Raw genomic sequence first — 21,176 nt, 5'->3', positions numbered from 1 at the left:
GCAAAGTGTGGACCAAGGGAAAAGTTCGAACTTGAAGACTAGGTGGTGGATTTTCATCTTGGGTGCCATATACTTGAAGGAAATGAAATGAAATAAATCGCTAAATGTGACTGGAATGAAATGATATGTGATTTGGGCGAATTTGGAGGCATTTGCATTTGAATTTGAGCTTTAAAACTCTATAAATGAGAGCGTTGGGCTTCTCATTCATCCTCTATGAAGAAAATTATAACGAAGTGCTGCCAAAATTTGGAGTCAAGCTTCGAGGAATGCATACCTCCTAGCTCCTGCTTGGTTTCTTGCTTGCAATATAGCAACTAATTGAGCTTGTGACTGCTCTTCATCCAGAGGAGTAGATTTGAGGAACAATGTTGCCGATTTGTGTCTCGGTTTCAGATATTTTGGAGTTTTTTCTGAGTGTTCATGTTGCTGGTCATGGTGTCTTGACATGTTCTAACTTTAGGAGGTGAGTAAAGGTGGATGAGGTGAAGATTTTAGCCAAGAATGTGAATTTTGCTCCTGACCCTTCGAAATGGTCCAGAGCGAAATTCTTGAAACACACATTTTTTCCTTTAGCAAGAGTCAGGACCAAGGTGGAGATGCATGAAGAAAGATCTATGTTTGCCCCCCAAGGAAGATTCGAGTTTGAAAAATCAAGAATCAAGGTCAAAACATGATTTTCACTCCTGACCCTTTCAAAGGGTCTAGAGCGAAAATCCTTATAACTCTTGTTTTCTTCCTTATTTTGGCTAGGCGTTGGCTTGATGGGAGATGAATGGGTATGTTTTTGCCTTGAAAAGGGTCAGGTGCGAAATTCTCCTTTAGGCCAAAATCTTGTTCTTCAAAATCAATCAAACTCCCTCTCAAGGCAAAAACATACCCATTCATCTCCCATCAAGCCAATGCCTAGCCAAAATAAGGAAGAAAACAAGAGTTATAAGCGAAATTCATCATAAACTTCATTTGCTACCTTGTTTGACCTTGAAACCTTCTTCCTCGGGTGGAAAATGATCTAAGTTTGCTTCTTGAAGTGGTTTGGAGTTTGAATAGTGAGTAATCTAGCCTAGAAGGAGATTTTCGCTCCTGACCCTTCCAAAGGGTCCAGAGCGAAAATCTACCTAAGACTCATTTCTTCCATAGTTTGACCAAATTTTGATTTGCAAGGCACCTTGAAAGGAAGGATGGACATCTTTTGCCACTGGAAATGTTTGAAAGCATTGAGAAGTGAAGGATTTTGAGCCAAATAGTGAATTTCGCTCTTGACCCTTCCAAAGGGTCTAGAGCGAAATTCCTAGAAACACCTATTTTTCCATTGGAGGAGGTCAAGTCCTTAGTTTTTTATGGCGTAGATGGAAGTGGGATAGCATGTTTTTGCCTCTTGAGGTGGTTTGGAGTTGGAGAAATGGAGAATCAAGCTCAAATCATGAAAATCACTCCTAACCCTTCCAAAGGGTCCAGAGCGAAAATCTTCATGGACCTCATTGTCTTCCTTGTTAGGCCAAGTCCTTAGTGTCCAAGGCATGTTGGAGGAAGGATAAACATATTCTTGCCTTGAGGAATGATGGAAAGCAACAAAAGATGAAATTTCAAGCCTAGAAAGAAAATTTCGCTCCTGACCCTTCCAATGGGTCCAGAGCGAAATTCCTTGTAAACCTAGTTTTTTGACCTTGCTTAGGCTTCAATCCTTGTTCCTTGGTGGAAAAATGATGAAATGTATCTTGTAAAGAAGATTGGGATTGAAAGAATGATGATTTTGTGCTAGAAAAGGAAAATCGCTCCTGACCCTTCCAAAGGGTCCAGAGCAAAATTTTGCAAAACCTATCTTTTCCCTCAAATTTATGCCAAGTCTGGTGTGGGTCAAGATTGGAGGTGTCCTTAGGCATGTCCTTGAATGGTCAATAATTATCAAACTTGAAGGAATTGAGCCAAAAAGGGTCCAGAGCGAAAATCTTAAAACCACCTATTTTCCTTGCAAGTCTACTCAAACGTTAGGTTTTCATGGCTTGGATGGGTGCGAGGAGACATGTTCTTGCCTTTTGAAGTTTATTGGTGTTGAAAAATGATGGAAATTAGCCCAAACCAAGGATTTCGCTCCTGACCCTTCCAAAGGGTCCAGAGCGAAAATCCTAGGATCACCTACTTTCTTTGCAAGACAAGTTAAAATTTTGATTTTCATGGCCTAGATAGGAGTGAGGCAATGTGTCCTTAGTCTTGGAGGTGAATTGAAGTTGAAAGGATGGAGGAACATGCTCAAAACAAGAAATTTGCTCCTGACCCTTCCAAAGGGTCCAGAGCGAAAAACATTAAAACCATCATTTTCTCTAAATTTTGTGCTAAGTCGGGCCTGGACTAGGGTGAGAAAAGCTATTTGGAATGCCTTGGAAAGATGTTTGACCTTCAAAAATGTGAATTTTGAGCTAAAGTTGGAATTTCGCTCCTGACCCTTCCAAATGGTCCAGAGCAAAATTCTTCTTGGGTCTGTTCCTGGAGAAGATCTTGGGCAAGTTTCATGTTGATATCTTTTCGTTGATGATTTAAGTTGAAAATGCTATGTTGAAATGAATTTATCATGTGTCCTTAATCATCTTTTTGTTTGTCTTGCAGTTAAAAGGTGACCTTCTCCAGTCCGGCATCAACAAGGACGACCTTCTCCAGTCCGGCATCAACAAGGACGACCTTCTCCGGTCCAGCATCATCAAGGACGGCCTTGTCCGGTCCAGCATCATCAGGGACGACCTCTTCTAGTCCAGCATTCAAAGGAAAGGTACACCATCCATCCTACACATCGAAGACAAAGGAAGTTAAAGCAAGGGTTCGTTGAAGAAGCAAACAGTTTTAGAAGAGTTAATTAAAGCTAGCTTCTCAACAACATCAAATTGAATATCTACCATGTTACAAGTGTCAGACAAGGTGGCATCCTAGTTATCACTCCTCCAGTCGGATTGGTCCACTTCAGCGTGTCCAAATTCAATGTACTTGACTCATAGGAGATGGCACAAACTTTGATGTACCTACCCCGGTTCTCCATTGGTCGAATATTCCAAAGAAGACATGTGTCCAAATAATGCAATTATTTCATTGACCAGAATTGAGTTTGTTGTAACAAACCCTAATTAGGGTTTTCATTGTAAAATCTCGGCCATTGATCTCAAATTGATCCGAGCCATTGAATTGTATTGAGGGCGCTATATAAGCCCTGGCTCCTCATTTGTAAAGGCTAATAGTTAGTCAATAATAGCTAATAGTTAATAGTTAGTAATAGAGGCCAGAATAGTAGAATAGCAATTAGAGTAGATTAAGAAGAGAAGGCAAGACATTGTTGCCTTAATTGTAAAGACTTCTTTTCATTGAAGATATGGTGGAATATGTTGTTTCTTTGCAATGTGCATGGTCTCTTGTTGAATCTTCATTTTTGATGATAGATGATTAAATTGAGTGAAGAAAATTGTTGAATGCACCTGTGTGGAATCTGTCTAGTCCATACCACTAGCCTCTTACTGGTGGTAAGTGCGCCCTGCGTGGTCAACTGGCATAAAATGAGCTTAATCTTAAGTCGTTACACGTCTATTGTTCATGCATTATCTTGAATGGTGATCATTGTCAGATGGTGTACGATTTGAACATGTTGGAAGCATCCCTTAGAAGATCGCATTGAGTTGGTGTTGAATTGTTCAACCTGATGGTGAGACCCAGCCCAGTAGGACTCCACCTAGTCATTCATTCATTTTCTCGCATTCTAAGTAGTAGAGTAGACGTCCTGAACCCTGCATCTTTTGTCATTTGTTTGTCTTCCAGTTAGTTAATAGGATTTGTGATTCCAACAAATCAGACGTTTAGGTCATTGAGTGTAAGTCCCCTTGTGATTCCAGCAAAATCACATCATACCGCGAAGAGCTTATCCACGAGTAGAGATCCTACAAAGCAGAACCTTGGAGTTACTCTGACTGATCCTTTGGCGAGATCTTCAGCAGTCAAGAACTTTGCTCAAGAGAGGATAAGGTACCTTTTAGGTATTTTATTTTGTGTTTGGTCGTGTACAAAATACACATCAACAGGTACACACCAAATTTCTTGAACAAAAAAAGAACAATAGTGGATGTGTGATAAAGTTTCCAAGCATAATATCATACAGAAAAGTATGTCATGAATAAAAGAACAATCAAGTTTATACACCAAATAGCAAATTTGAGAAAGGAAGTATGTGAAGATATAAATGCAGATTTATGATCAGTTTGAAAGCAGATTTGAGAAGTGAGTGTTAAGTGTTGTGTGTATAAAGGCATATAGTATAGCAGCAGACTTGTTTCGAATGAATAGAAGATCATTAAAAAAAGATTTCTGAGTGTATGGCAGCAGATATATAAGTTTGTATATACATCTATTTGAAGAGAGTTATATGCAGATTTGAAGGAAGACGATATGTATAGAAAAATGTTATAAGCAGATTTGTGAAGGAAAGAATAAGTGTTAAAGAGATTGAATTGTACATTATCCATTGTAGTGGCAACATTCAGAAGGTGGAAACAAAATTCAGATATGGGAGTTGGTGCTTCCTGTGGGTTGGTTCTCACAAACAAAGATAGGGGTTGATGCCTCTAGTAGGTTGGTGCCTACAAACATTGTAAAAGAAGAATTATATAAAAGTGTTGATTTGCCGTGGTTTTCTCCCGTAAGGGTTTCCACGTATATATCTTGTGTTCTACTTGTATTAATATTAGTTAGATCACATATGAATGTTGGTATGCAATAAATATGTTAATAAGTTATATACTTGTGATTGAAGTTGAAACAGTATAACCGTGTGCTCTTCATGCAATGTTGTAGATACTCTAGCACATCTTACATGACATAGATGCTCTTTTACACATGTCATAACCACCCCTTTTAATGGTCTTACACACTTACACAAGTCATATTCCCTTACACATTTTGCAATGTCATAGACACTCTTACACATCTTACATGACATAGATTCTCTCTTACACGTCATAATACAAATACCAAGTGGAATAGTGTGTCATCCAAAGAATTCTTAGATTCTTCCCAAGCATGCTGCCACAATCCATTAAGACCCAAACATTACAATATAATACAAATATTAAATAATTACAATGTTACATAGATTTGCAAGGTCTACAACAGCTTATCCTGATAACAACATGGTCTCAGCTGATTACAAAGTTGACAAGTAGGAGGTGTTTTTAGATAATAAATGGTTTATAAGGCACAAAAATTGCTGAATGTTTTGTAAATAAGGTAGCAAGCTAAGTGGGCTTGATCTTGGGGGAAACTCCATGGTTAAGAGCATTTGATTCAAGGTGCTATTGAGATGAGTAACCTCCCAAAAATTCCCAATGCTTCACCCCTATAGGCATCACCTAGATATAATGAGGCTGAATGGACCATTCATGCTCATGAGCAATGGGTCCATGTGAGCCACTATTCATGAAAATATTGGTCGACGAGTTTGACTCAACAACTGCATAGTTAAATCCTAATAGAACCAATATGATTAGAAAGCAATTCTTAAGCATCTCATTCTTAGCAATAACTAAATATACAGCTATTATTAATCTAAATAATTAACTATTGTTGCTGATAAAACTTCATTAAACTGAATGCAAAGAAAACCAACCAAAATCTGTCATCATCACTGTGCTCATTAAGAAAAAGTAAATCCTAATTATTAAAAGCCAACATTTCAATTTTAAAATACAAAAAGCTGAACAAAAATAGAAGAAATATAAAATTGTCCAATCCCAAAAATTTATCCATGCTTACATGACTTGCAAGAACAAACAGAAGTAAATTGTAAACAGCCCCTGCCCAGGCTGTTTGATTGAATCGTCCACTGGTCCTTACAACCTCTGCATTAAGTGGAAACATACGGAAGAATCTTGGCAAATACTGAAGAAAGATGATAAATCGTAAAGCATTCTTTGTATACAATGCATTTGAACCTGTCAATTTTGGAACAAATATCCAGATAATGACCTGTACAAATCATTAGCAACTATTAGAAAATCTTTCATACATCATTCGAAAAACAAAATTGCATACCTTATAATCAAAAAAACCATGCATATTGATTAACAACAACAAAATCCCAAACTTCAATCAGTACCAATAGCTTCAGCAGACACCTTAACTAAACTAGAGTCCAAGGGAATGGTTCCCACTCTTATTTAAATAATGTGTTGGGTGATTCCAATTTCCCAAAAGTGGAAACATATGAGTGTAGCACTGGAACTGATAACAGTATTTCCCCCAAGTTTCGTAATGTTACGATGGCTTGGAAGGGTGAATTACATTCTGGTTCCTGGTTCCATCACCTATGAAAAACTGTGTATATGCTAAAAATTAAAATTTATACAAACAGTATAAACCACAATTTAATATTAAGTGCTGTTACCTTCCATTATATTTCCATTCTCATTCAATAAATAATCAATATAATATACAATATTAAATTATTGAAATTCAAATCTTGAACATCCATTGATAAAAACAACAATATTACATTAAATTTCTTGTACTTTAAGTCAATAGTTCTAATTTTTTGTATGTATTGATCTGCATGCCAAAAAGGTATCCAAACCATTTCCTTATGGACCCATTTCAGATTATCATTGGTACAGGTATAAAATCAGGTGCCAGAGGAACTGGTACCTGTTACACCCCTCCAAATTTTCAAAGAAAAACAAAATTTTCAGGATTAGGGACAACATAGCCTCTTCGGGTCTGATTTTGGGCCAACCTACATCATTAAAACATCATTTATGTATTTAAGAGGTCAAGATTCATAATCATTCTTCATCCCATTTGACAAGAAGCATCTTCAACAGAAGGGGCAGCATTCTGCAGAAGATTCCAGACTTGCTGAATGGTGCCTATAGCAGAATTTAAAATGACAGTTTCAGCCCTTCAGCAGAATTTAAAATGACAGTTTCAGCCATAGTTCACAGACTCAGACCAGATGTCTTTGGCAAGCTAAAAGTTTCAGATTTAGAGAGTACTTGCCAAAATTCCCCAAAGTTGGGCAGCTTGAAAAATACTTAAATTTTCAAACAAGCATAATATTTTAAAAAATCATAAATTTTATGCAAAATACAACTACAAAAGATATTAAATGAATATGGTGGGTGTCTTGGAGCAATGCTCCCAATGGGATTGAGGGCGGCACTCCTTGTGGAGATTTAGGGGCAACATCCCTCATGGGGATCTAGGGCCAGTGCACCCAGCAGGGTTGAAGGGCAACAACCCTCGTGGGGTTTGGGGGCAACACCCCTAATACATTCCTTTTGCAATACAGAGCAAGATCGAGGGTTAGAGCACCTAACACCAAGCCCAAATGAAGATCTCCAAAACAATAGAACTTCATGGTACACACTGTTTTCCATAATTTTTTAATAGGTAAAAAGCAATGCTTCCAAAAACGTCTAGTTTTTTGAGTGTTTAACCCATGTTTTTTTCCATGATTTTAACATGCAGTGAGTCAAGTGGGAAAACTCACTGAGTTTTTGGGTATTGGTGAGTTTTTCAAAAAAACTCGGTGAGTAAAACTTGTGAGTACTCACAGAGCAAAGAAACTTGCAAGTACTTGGTGATTCACCAAATTTGTGAACTATTGGTTCACCAGAGTAGCATAATACAAAGATCAGAGTTTTAGCATAATACAAAGATCAGAGTTTAAGAGCAATATTAGAACAGAACACAAGCATGAGTACCATTTCTGAAGAAAATTTCAGATTGATTAAATCGCACATGGAGCAGGTCAAAGGCACCTTAGACAAGTGCAGATATAAAGGAGGGTTTGTAGCAGCGAGGAGCAGAAGAAAGGACAATAGCTTCACACACACATGTAAAATATGGAAAAGACAGTCCATATCTGCATCAAAGCAACAGAAATCAGCAATAACCAACTAAGCATGCAACAAGCTTGGCTTAGTCATAAGAAAGGTCCACCTAATATCACTAAAGAGGAAAATTCCCATTGGAATTTCTACCAGAAATTGAGAAACAATGATGAAAGGCATTGTTGTTGATTTATGGTGAAACCTACTTGTTAATACCATTTGTGATTTGCTGATTGCAAGTCGCAGTGCATGGTTAGACTGAACCCCATTAGAACTTAACTTCAATTGCTTTACTATCATTCATTCACATTATCTTTGGTGTTAATGTGTGTAGGCAATTTGAAAATCATTAATATCTCCTTAGAGGATTGCATCACCTTTGCATAGTTGTTCCTAATGGTGAAGCAAAGTTTGATTTGGTTTCACTAAGTCATTGATAGTTTCTTGCATTGTTAGCATTAGATTAGATTCCTAAACTCAATCCTTTTTACATTTTATTTACAAACAGCATCCGTAGAAGTAGTCAAAAGAGCCTAATTGCAAATCTTAAGTCATTTTGAGGGAAAGAACTGATTGAGATCCTAGAACAATTGTTTAAGTCCCTTTGTATGAACCAGCTTTATCACATTTACAACCTGAGTCTTGTTTGCCAATGTTTGCCACATACGGGTAAACCTTAAATGCAGAAAGTAAATACACAGAACATAGTGAAAATATATTAAAGAGCCAGTTTCTATATTAATTCAACAGTCCATGTACATCACGTGCTTATAACATTACATCTGATACAACTATTCTAATGCCACTTCGAAGGAAAGGTACGCAACATATAATACCCGAAGGGGTGCGACCAACCGTCGCGTCCAATTGCCCTTCGAGACGACTAACTAACTGACCGCCGTAACTCATTACTACCGACGACAACATAAACATAATATGACAACATAACATAATGATTATTCCCGGCAACATCATCTCCCCCAAGAAAAGAAGAAGTCTCCGGACGACTTAATACAAAAATAGAGATGACATTAAACAAAACCAAGGTAGAGAACTGCTGACACCAGTCGAACCTGGAACCCCTACACCTGCTGCGGCCTCGCCTAAAAACCCTTGCCTGCTACCATCCAATGCTCAAGTGCCTCTTTGACATCACAGTTCTCCTGTGCCTAAACCAAACTTGTCTGCAAAACATGTTTTTCAGTCTCAGCCTCCACCAACTGCTACTCAAATGATACTATCTCCCTAGCCAATTTGTCCTCAATAGCCACCCGCGCTGCCCTCTCGGCATCCAACTCCTGGGTACGCTGAGCTATGTCTCATGCTAATACTGCCTCCAACCTGGTGGTCAGCTCCTCCCGAGCCCTCTCTGCATCCACCAAGGCAACCTCTCGTCTAGCCGAGATATACTCCAAGTTCCCCAAAGCATACCATTCATGCCTGGAGGTGGCTACAATCCTCTGGCACAAAGGCTAGGAGACGCCTCAAATCCTCCATCACACTCCCCAAAGGCTAATAACTGAACTGAATAACTCCTTGGTGTCGTATGACTTCACGTTCTTGCAATGCCATCCCTCAAACTCTGTTTGTTCGCAACCTCCAAATCCGTCTCCCTCTACGGCTTATGGCTTCCCCGCCAATGCTTAGCTGCAGGCTTCTTTCTCACAATACGGGACAACCCAACACTTACCGTGCCTTCTTTGATGCCCTACGCCCAACTCAAAAAGTTTATTGTAGCTCAAAAATAAACTGGGGGTCTAGGGGTAGTGCCCCTAGCGGGGTCGAGGGGTAGCACCCCCGCGGGGTCTGGGGCAGCGCCCCTCGCGGGGTCGAGGGGTAGCGCCCCCGCCACCAACACCAATTTACAACCCTCATAACCATACGAAGTCCATGGCGCACATCATTTATGTGATATTTTAAGGTGTCAAAACCCTTCTTCTCCACTCTAGTATTTGCAACGTCCTGGCTCCAGATGTCATCGAATGATTTTTCAATTTGGTCGTCATCGTTTTTTTTTTGTTGTCCACTGTAATGTGCCCGATGGCACCCCAGCCATACAACCTCCCCGTACCGTCAACAACAACACTGACACCGCCAATCATGCGGTCAACACCCCTCCACCGTATGGCTGTGTTTGTTTGTGCGGTGCTGAGTTTATGGCTGCGTTGCTGTGCGCCTCTCCTTTTTTTTTTTTTGGCGTGGGCTGCGTGGTGCAGGGTTTTTATTTCTTCTCCTTTGCGTGTGCAGACTTATGCGGGGCTTTTATGTGAGGGTGTCCACCGCCCGGTGGTCCCACCGTTTGGTGGTTTCGCCGTTTGGTGGTTCCGCCATCGGTGGTCCCACCGTTTGGTGGCTCCACCGCCAGTGGTCCACCATACGGTGGCCCCCACCATCGCGCGCCTCCTTTTTTTTTTTGTGTCTCATACGGTTGTTGTATGGACCGTACAGTTGTTGTTTGTTTTTTTTTATATATATTTTTCCCAGTTGTACGGTGTTTTTTTTTTTGTTTTTTTTTCCAATTTCCCAGTTTAGTTGTCTAGAGAGTCGTCGGCTCAGGTCCCCTGTCTCTAGGATCACCTTTCATCCTTCTCGGTTTTCCTCGCCCAAGAGTCTCCTGCGTTGGTCCTGTGCCTCTCAAGTCGCCTGCCCGGCCTCTCGAGTCCCCTTCCATCCTCTCGGGTCCCCTGCGCACTTCGCGTTGTAGAGTTTCAATTTGGATCCGTTGGTGGCAAGTCTATTTTCAATGGCCATCCGAAGACCTGGATCCTGCTGACGTGTCTGGAATCGCATTGTTGCAAACTCCATACGGCCAACGCAGAATAGAATAGCCAACTGATTATCCTACTCTCTCTTGAGATAAGGGAGTCTCTAATGTTGTTTTCTAAGTGTGATCAAAGGAGACTACCTCAAGGTTTCTTTTGTTAGGTCTTGACTGCGGGCTTTTTCAGTGGCTTGATGTGTTTATGCTGGAAACACAAGGGGGACTTACATTTAACTAGCAATTTATAGATAAGTTCCCCGGAACTTATCGATCTTTCTATCGGATGATATCAGTTAATTTGATACTGTTTTGATAGGACTGCAGATTTTCTGAATAAAAAGGGAAAAAAGGAGGGAAGGATAGAGAGGGAGAGAGAGACATGAACTGTAAATTCTAACTAAGATAGCAAATTCAGTCAAGCAGACAGACACCTCCAGGAAACTAGATTAAACATCACCAGCTAGTTAGACACAATGTTTGCATAAATCCAGTGCAATCTTCAAAGGAGAAACTAGATTTTCATATTATCAAGTACAATATTAGAACTTCTACATTCATAGTATGTATTTGATAACCGAACTAAGCATGAAAAGGTCCAGATTAACCATGCGAAGAGAAAGGCAATCAGTCGTTCCCTAATGGTGTGGACTGCAAGGATTCTATCAGATGCTTGATTAAAAATGCTATGTAAAATAAATAGACATAACTGAAATATTTCTAAGTTAAGTGAAGAAGGAGACCATGCACTCACAAGGAAACTTGAAAACAGTCTTAATTCTTTGCATTAATTCCTGTAAATTTCTCCACAGCTTTCGCAACAATCCAAGAACTTCTTACAAAAAGAGGGAAACCCAGTCCCTTAAATAGGCTTCAAAAAAAAGGATGAATGGCCTGGATTTAATCTAAACAAGTGGCCCAGATTCATCCATAAAGCATGGCTGCCCATACCCATAAATGGGAGGCAAATATTAACAACTACCCCAAAATGGGCAATAACTACCCAAAAAGGGATAATTACAACAATTTGAAATAATCCAAAAAGGTGCATCAAATAAAGCTTTACATTTGTTGACCAAAAGTCAACTGTCACCCTTTTGTGCAAAAGTGCAGTTTTAAGATTTGGAGGGAAAAAAGAACTTTTGAGAAATTACTTTCTCTATTTCGGTCTCACACTCCTTTTCTAGAAACTGATCCTCGCCATGTAGGTATTCCCGCCATAAATCACGACTTGCTGCCCACTCCTCGCGAACGTATTCCTGGAACTTGATACACAACTGGAAGAACAGACTGAATGGAGGCATGGGAGGATGACGAATTTTGTATTGCATGCCCTCGAGATACTGGTCCACGTGCTTTAAACTGTCCTTCCAGCTGGGGCGATTACGCTCAAAGCATAATATGTCTGAATGGAACTGACCAGCAAAACTCAAGTCCTTAGGGGAATAAGAAATCTTGTCCGTCCCCAATCTTTCTTCCCAGTCCGGCTGGATTGCATTATCGAACAAGTCGTTTATCCATCCCGAAACCATTAATCGGAGGATGGTCTTACCTAGTTCTTGTATGTTTCCCAGAATCGCTTCACATGCATCACTTTCTTTGTCAATAATTTCTTTGGTGTCGTTCTTCATGGTGATGGTCCAGTACCACTCCTTGAGAACATTGATGCTATGAGGATCCAGGATGGCAGACAATTTGGGAATTTGCGCGTGTGTCCAGAAAAGAGCTCTCATGAGGGGAAGGGTAGTGGCTGCCACTTCGTGCATATGAAGGGATTCCTTCTTTACCTCCAATAACTTGACTAGAGTGAGCTCTCGATGAAGGGCCATTTCTTTCACCTCGTTAAGGATCTGCTCTCCCTTTTTCTTGATGTCTTGCATCCATTCCCTGAAGGCTTTTACGGTGTCCCGAACTCCTTCAAATTCAGTTGTGGTCCTTTGCACCAATGCTATCGGGGGAATATGGGATTCGGAGGGATTGTGCAAGGGCCTTAGGAGTTGATCGATGTATCCTTTGGCTTGCTCAGCACAAGCCCGATACATGTCCTTTTCCGCTATGATCTCTTCGAGCTGCTTGAGTATATTCTGCACTGAATCCTTAAATTCCTCCTTTTCTTTCTCTTTGGTAGCTCGTCCGATGGGGACGGTTGTGATGCTATAATCTGCCAGTGTTATCTGATCTGTTGGCTTGTCTACGGGTGGGGTGGCAATATGAAGAGTGCGGTTCCTTTGTTCGTCTTTGGTCACTCTAGAATATGCCCTGGGCTTCTTCTTCGCCTTAGCTTTTGCTTGATCTATACGCGAGAAGATATCCTCTAGATCAATGGGTGGTTTGGTGGAGGCCTTGCGCTGAGCTCTGGCAATCACCCACTCTTGAGGCACTGTTTGGGTTGAAGATAAGGTCAAGTCAGCATTCTGTTCTCTAACGTTCTCAACCGACTGACCACAGATTCGCAGTTGCCCTGCCACCGGAGGAGTGAAAGAGGTGTGAAGCTCTTTGCTTGCAGCTGAATTCTCCCCTATTTCGCTGAACAACTGCCTGACATCTTCATGTGAAGGTCGTTCTTCAGCTCTCTCGAGTTCACGAGTCTCGTCTATCCTTTGTTCTCCCTCGACGGTGGAGTCATCTTTGGCTGTATGGTGGAGCAACAACTCGTGACGGCTCTGTTGACTAGGTTCATGCACTTTGACCCCCTGGGTGGATGGAATTTCTCCTTCTTCTATTTGGTTACCCAGTTCGGTCAACTCGAGGGCTCTTAGCTCAGTGTCTAGCACATCAAGCACAGGAGGATCATTGGCTTCAAATGCATCGATGTCACTCTGAGAAGGCGAAGCAGGTATACAATCCAATTCTACAGCATCGTCAGACGAACTAGGATCTTTTGAAGATGAAGTGACCTCTGGCCTCTTTATAGGAATCTTTTCCCTTCTTGTTCTTTTGGACGTCTGAGTCCCTCTGCAAGCCTTAGCCTTCTTTCTTTTCTCTGGTTTCTTAGTTCCTTCCCAGGGTGCACTAGATGTTCCTTCATCTTCTAAAGACTGAGAATCAAGGCTGCCCATTAAATGGTAAGTGAACTGGACTCCCTCATGGATTAGCCTCTCGATCTACTAATGTAAACACTGATCTATGTACCTTGCTGGGGCTGCCATGACTGCCTCGAAATCTGTGATTGGGTCCTGGGACCAATCAATGCCTGGCAAGAGATGCCTTACTGCTTCAAATTCTCGGACTTAGAGGCAATTGCCTGAGTCTGTGAGCTGATCTGGGACCCGACGGTATTCAAAGAGTCGCATCTGCTGCACACTCAGTCTAGAATATTCCTGTCGCCTGACCTCGTAGTCATCAGAGCAATTCTTCCAATAGTCTTCAACTGACTCCTTTGCGCTGTACCTTCGACCATAGGCTCGTTTTGCCAGATTATCATGATCGAAGTATTTTCTTGGAAAATGGTCTTGTAGGCCATAAGAGGCCAGCTCTGCAAGGGACTCCTCTGCTAGGGTAGGGGTCTTCAAGTGGACATCATGGTTGCCTATGATCATAGGATATGTGAATCCAGCCTGCTTGCTTTCTCGAAGTAAGATGTCAACCGAGCGTGACTGCCTTGCAACCTCCATAAGAATTACTTTGTCGGTTGGATACCGTGGAAGTCGGAGGGGAGCACCATCAAAGCCAGCTATTCGGATGTAGGAAAACCTTGGGAACTGAATGAACCAGGCTCCATACCTCTGTACTAAAGTAGTAGCTTGCTCCGAGAGCCTTATGTGTAACCCTCCCTGCATTAGCCTGACCAAGCACATTGTGAAGGCGTCATTGACGCATTCATACTGACCAACCGCATAAGCCGGGTTGTTCTTTACCCTCTGAGCTATATCTTGGTAGTGCAACTGTGGGTAACAATCATAGACTTTCACCTGACCGGGCCCATTCCCGATTTCACCTTTCATTATCAATCGTGGCAATGGCTGGTTCTTGGCGAACATATAGACCAAATAAGAGGTCATGGTGAAGTACTTCTTCGTTTCGAGCTCAATCAGCTGAGTGTGGATGTTATCGCTTATGATCTAGGCCCAGTCAAACTTAGACTTTTCGGCGAAGACCTGCTCTGTAAAATAAAACATCCACTCTTCAAAGTAGCTGGACTTAGGAAGTCCCATGACTCGGCTGAGTAAGGTGACCATATCCCCAAGTTCATTATGAAAATCACTCCTGGGGGTCTTTTTCACAATTCTGGCGCTATAAGGCCTTTTCTCCTTGAACCATTCTTCGTTGATCAGTGCCTTGCATCAGGCCAGATTCATATCATATACCCCTTGTGCTTCGTCTATGGTTGTAGCTGTGGGATTGTTTGGAAAGGGGATGTCAAATGCATCACCAATAGCCTCAGGGGAGAAGTCGGCGATAGTCATACTCTCCAGGAGCACTAGTCAGGAATTTGGTTCATAATGTCGGGCAGCCTCCACTACTAATTCATAGTTCTGTATTGCTGGAGGAAAACCCGCCGCTTGGGCAATGCCACTTTCCACCATCTGCCTAGGCCTGCCATATGCGTTGGGTGAGAACACCCGATTCCTGAAGTCCTAAATATCGATATGGCCAAGGTTGGTATCACCAATGTTGTCCCAGACGCTCTGAAACGTCGACACCCTCAATCCTCCCCTCTGATACTGATACTTCATCCTTTCAACCTTACGCGGGATATCTGATTTGGATGCTCGTGAGGGTTCGGCTGCAGCAGGCGTTTTTTATGACTCCACTGCCAATTTAGGCATTTATCCTGCACAGTCGGACGCGGATTACGAGGTGATACAAGAAAAGTAATGCGGGTTAGATAGCAAAATGTTCCAGCATGCCGGGATTAATATAGATTTAGATTAGACATGGGGTGATGCTTCTAGCTAAAAGGGGCTTGATCAATTTTAACCACAACATTCATGAAGATTTTGATTGCGCATTTATACTTATCATTTCTGGATTTTGGATTAATTTTCAACAGAGGCAAAGCATGGAAATTTTCCTAAGTTTGAAAAGAGATGCAATTTCTGGCTAAACCTTGGGAGTGAATTCTAAATTTCGAGTGCTTTGAACAACGTTTTATGAAAAAGAGATGCAGATTTCAAGAATTCAAGCAGTGTGATCAAATTTCACACATTTGTCTATTCGATTTAAGCATTTTTCAAATGATCATACGCGACAAAGCATACTTACCTGATGGGAGCGGATGGCGAGAGATTACCCAACCTTGCCGCGTGAAATGAACGAACGATCCTGCAAAGTTTGAATTCCAACGGTTGTCTCTTTGATTTAAATTTTCGCGATTGTTGGACGAAAGAGAATTTATCATTTTTAAATGGTTTTACCCTGGGTAATTGGCAATATGAATTTAAATGATCGGGACGAGTTGATGCAGTGTTTTACATTCTTATTTTCGGACCTTAGAGAGTTTTTCGAATTTTGAACTGCGTTTTCTCTCCAACTTTGGATTCTTTGACGAATTTGGAGGTTTTCGAAATTTAAACTTGGTTTTACCTAGCCTACATGAACTTCGGAGCTTCAACGTCTGTTGCAAACTTGGAGATTTTCAACCCGTTGGCGAATTTCGGAGGTCTTTGGGGCTTTAGGCGAGCTGGAGATTTTTGGAGCACTTAGCACGCTTCGCAACTTTTCAAAACTTCGGACCTGAGCGCCCTTATTCGCATGCTTTCGCCCCTTCAAACTTCGGAGCTTGAACGTCTTCTGCAAGCTGGAGGGTTCGCAATTTTTTAACCTGCTGAGGCTATGGGGGTTGTGAAGTGTATTTCGTGAATTTAAACAAACTTCAGAGCCTGAACGCTATTTACAAGCTTTGCAAAACCCTGGAGTCATGGTGCCCTTCGTGATTTTGGCGATTTTTGGTGAATTTCGGAGCTCGACGCCTATAAAAAACTTCGGACTTCAAACACTATTCGCAGCTCTTCGCTCCTTCAAACTTCGGAGCTCGACGCTATACTTGCCGTTTATGTTAAATGCTCTCCCTACCCAAAGGAAGGGTTTTGGCGATTTGGAAAAAACTTCAAAGGACTTGCAGTGTTAGCCAGTAAAGCTTCGGAGTGTTTGAATGAATTCGCAAGCTATGCAACCTTTTTAACTATGCTGTCCTTCGCGATTTTCGCGACTTCTGGAGTTCAATGCCTCGCCCGGAACTTCGGACCTTTGGGCGTTTTGCGATCTTCGGAGCATCCAAGCGTTTTGCGAGCAAAAACTTCGGAGGGTTTGAATGAATTAAACTCTTTCCGCGATTGGGAATACTTCAGAGCATTCGCCCTATTTCGCAAATAAAAACTTCGCACCTTGGGGCGTTTTCTTTTTGCAAGTTGTAACACTTTCACTTTTTCTAATTTTCACTCCCAGGTCCGAAAATGAGGACTTCAAGATTTCAAATGATTTTCGGACCTCAAAGCATCTTTCACGATTTTTCCATTATCTCACATTTCGGAGCTAGGGTCCAAAAATAGGCTCTAAGTGCTTTTCGGACCTTGAGGCCCTTTTGAAACATTTCACGTTTTCATTTTAATCCCAAGGGTCCGAAAATGTATGTCTAAGGCGGATTTCGGACCTAAAGGGTCCTTTCGCAAAATTTAACGCTTTTAACTCTCAACTTTCGTCCCTGGGGTCTGAATTTGAGATTGTTTAGTGATTTTCGGAGCTGGGAGCACTTTTGGCGAATTTCGGACCAAGTCTGTCTCTTTTCAAACTTTACACACTCTCCATTTGTCCCCCAGGGTCCAAAAAATGAAGACTAAAGGTGAATTTCGGAGGTGGAAGCACTTTTGTCGAACTTTGGACCTGAATGCTATACTCGCGCGACCTTTTACGTTTGCCATTTTTCAAATTTCGGAGCTAGGGTCCGAAAATAGGGGTTTTAAGGCGTTTTCAGGGCTTGGGGGGTGCTTGGGAATACTTTGCATTTTACACCCTCCAGCCTTCGTCCCAGCGTCCGAATTTGGACATTTTTTAGCGATTTTCGGACCTGGAACCATCTTTTGCAACACTCTAAGGCTTTTTACATTATTTTCGGATCAAATGGGAAGCATCAGACTTTGAAATTTTCGCCCCAGGGTCCGAAATTCGGCCCCCTGGGCGATTTTGGCAAGTTTAACTTAGTGAAATTCCAACCCCTTTGGGCCTCTGGGTCCGAAATTTGCCCCTTAGGCAATTTTGAAAACTTGCGCGAAACATCGGACCTCAGACTAGCCTTTTGCCAAATTCCACAAATTTGGATTTAGGAGGCTTCAGAATTCTAAGGCATTTTGGCCAGCCAATTTGATCGTTCATCAGCAGGCGAAAATCGTCTCTTATTCAAATCTTATAAACATCGCGGCGACAAACCTTATGCAGTCTGCTTCATAGCTCTTGTGCGAAAAACGACGACTTTGGTCTTCATGCGACCTTTAGGCGCACTGCTCTTGCTTGGCGGGCTTCACCAATTCCTACTACCTTACGCCTACCCAAGGCGATTTTCAAAACTTCGAACAAACTCTTGGAGCTCACGCCCGAGAGCTAGACTAGCCGGGATGATTCATCGGCTCATTTCCCCGGCATCGTCACTTTACGGATCAGTCACGGACTCACTCGAAAAGACGCGAGAAACTCTGTGCGAAACTCAGTAGGGCAAAGACGGAAAGCTCAAAACAGGAAGGGGGACCCTGTCGGCGACAGGGAGAGTGTGCAACGCACAACAGAACCACAAATTCTACAGGGACCACGGTCTCCTTCCCGTACATAAGAAGAAGAAGAATAATAAAGATTTTGAAAGTTGCGGCCTTCCACACAGGGTTCCAATCGTTGCCGACAAAATTGATCTTGGGATTATCTACGTCACCGAGGTTTGGGGCGTCTCTCTTCCAATATTCTTTGTATTCTGGCAGGTACACCTCCTCTGTTACTTGCGCTAGTTCCTCTACTTCGAGTCTGTAGCTCTGGAATATTTCGTAATCCTCCATCTGCCAGCGGAAGAGCCCGTTTAATGACCCCGTCTCATCCTCGGAGCACTCTACTAGTTTGAGAATCACTTCGTCGTTGGGCTCCCTGCAGCCTCGTCCTTCATTCCTCAGGTTGCCTTCTCCTTCACCCTCCAATTCCGAAGATGATGCCAGTTCCTCAGTAACCAACTGTGTCTCGAGGTCTATGATAAACTTCCTTCCTCCATTCTCCAAAGACAAAGTGTTCTTCTTCCAGTTGTGGGTGGCCTTGGCTGCCACCAGCCACCCTCTCCCTAAGATCGCATCATACCCTTTTTTCTTTAGTGGGATTACCACGAAGTCCAGTATGAAGGGTTGCATCCCGATGGTAACTTGTTGGCCCATCACTGTCCCGATGGGTTTGATTCCATGTTGATCTGCTCCGAGCAAATTGAATGTAGATGGCCACAGCATCGGCTTCCCTAGCTTCCGCCAGGTTTCTTCTGGAAGAACATTCACTCCTGATCCACCATCGACGATGGTATCGGTTAGAATGGTGCCAAGGATACCCATCTCCACAATGGTCGGGTTCCTTCCAGTGTTAACTGCCAACAGCATGGGGTCTATTGCAGACCCCCCAGGAACATCTGTGCGCTGGTTGGTATTGGTGCATGGTTGGGAGAGATTATTCAGCAACGTCGTTCGTAATTGAGGTATCGTCTGGAGGAGGTCGTGTACCTTCACAGGCACCTCCAATTTTAATTTTAAAATTTGATTTAGTATAGCATCCTCTGCCTTCGGTCGGCTGGAAGTACTCGCTGTACCCTTCGCCTTCGCCCTTTCTCGTATCTCTTTCTCAATTTCTTCCCATGCTTCCCGTGCCCTTCGCTTCTCCATCTCCGGGTCTGCGCACATTGCGTGTCTGGCTTGGGCGCATGTTACGCCCAGCACTTCCTCTTCTTTGGTTTCCTCGACATTGAGCAAGTTGACGTCGGACTTCGGGAGGGTGGCATCTTCGTGGTCTCCCGGTCCGCACCATTTGCACAAATATTGTGTGGCCTCTCCCTTCGGGCACTCTAGAGCAAAGTGCCCCCACTGGTTGCACGCTCTGCATTGTACCATCGGTCGACCTTTGGAGTCGTATTGGATCCGACTCCTTGTATTGTTATTATTGTTTCGTCCTCCCCACCAGTTATCTCGGTAGCCTCCCGATGTTGCATTGTTGTTCGCCTGGGAGTTGTCGGTATCGCCTAACGTAGTTGGTTGTTCCTGCATATGCAATACTTGTTGGTTTCGTGTTTTCATGTTGTAGGGGCATTCCCTGGTGGGATGCCCCATGTAATATCCCTTGGCTAATCTGACCTTGTTTTGCTTATATGAACACCAAGGAATATTGTCAAACATTTGGCATACAATGTTTGAAGCCGCTGTAGTGAATTCTTTCTTTGTCTTCTTTGGGTTTGTAGGCTGCAAATGAAGTTATGGAAAGCTTCTAACAATGCAAAATTGTTATAGAAATGATATACTAGCTGTTTTAGACCTTTCCACACATGTAATGACTGAAATTAACTAGTACAGCTAGTTGACATTAAGACAAACACTTGTCATGCATCCCAAAGTACACCTACAGCCATTAGGCATTTAAGCAAACAATTGGCATGAAAGCTAAATGGCTGATCAATGTTGAATGTTACCATGAATGTGGAATATGCAAATTATATCTCCATTAAACATATGCAACCTCCAAATATTTCATGATATAATCATAATAGAAAATGAGGCAATGAAGTAATGATTTTCTAATACAATGACCATAGATAGAAAACCTGGTATTTCAATGGCTGCCTTGATATATTGGTTTGATTCTCCTCATATGCAAATCCCTTGTCAAATGTATATAGCTGTTCAACCTTTCTAAATCCCCTTCTATAGAACTCCAACTACTGTAGCGCACTATTCACAACACTGTTCATGCGCACTGTTCACGGCACTGTAGCGCACTGTTCACGGCACTGTTCATGCCCACTGTTCACGGGGGTACTGTAGACGCGGGTACTGTAGCAGCGCACAAAATAAATAATGACAATGCATTGGCAATGTTTCCTCCAATATGGTCTTTCAACTTCCAGATGAAATTCATTAACCAGCTCAACATTCCATGGATTCTTCTTCAATTTGTGCATAAATAGTGACCCTGAATGAAGTCACTCCCAATGGCAAATATCAGTGATTATTTCAGCACCTCAGATGCCCTAAACTTCGAAGAATTTACGCTCTCCAAAGTGCAAAGGTTGAAACCTTGGTTTCTTCCTCTCTCAAACTTCTCCCATTTCAAAAATTACAATTCATCAATTGGATGTCGAGAATGAACTCTTGCCTTTCCTTTTATTCTTTCCTTAAGAGAGCTCAAACACCTTCCTGGCCAATGTGGGATAAAAGATTTATTCCCACATTAAATTATTCACTTAACGCACTTTATTATATTAAAGTGACACTATTATTATAAAGTTACTTTAGAACTTTATAATAATATTAAAATATTAAATAAATCACTTAAGTCACTTAAACTTTAATATCTCTTGATGTACTTGTCTGATTGCTAAACCGTCTGAGCCAGGAGTCGAC

At 42.0% G+C, this 21,176-nt stretch overlaps 1 protein-coding gene across 1 annotated transcript in view; it reads right to left on the bottom strand.

The window, feature by feature from the left end:
• The window catches only part of LOC131047032 (probable cyclic nucleotide-gated ion channel 5), a 369,446-nt gene that overhangs the window by 148,659 nt on the left and 199,611 nt on the right, over positions 1 to 21,176 (bottom strand). The window contains exon 4 of the mRNA XM_057980826.2: positions 5,782 to 5,994. Coding sequence (XP_057836809.2) covers positions 5,782 to 5,994 — 213 coding nt within the window. The remainder of the gene's footprint in view (positions 1 to 5,781; positions 5,995 to 21,176) is intronic.

This window comes from Cryptomeria japonica, chromosome 7 (genome assembly GCF_030272615.1).
Source record: "Cryptomeria japonica chromosome 7, Sugi_1.0, whole genome shotgun sequence".
In the NCBI taxonomy this organism is placed as follows: Eukaryota; Viridiplantae; Streptophyta; class Pinopsida; order Cupressales; family Cupressaceae; genus Cryptomeria; species Cryptomeria japonica.
This window is presented reverse-complemented; position numbering and strand designations above follow the sequence as displayed.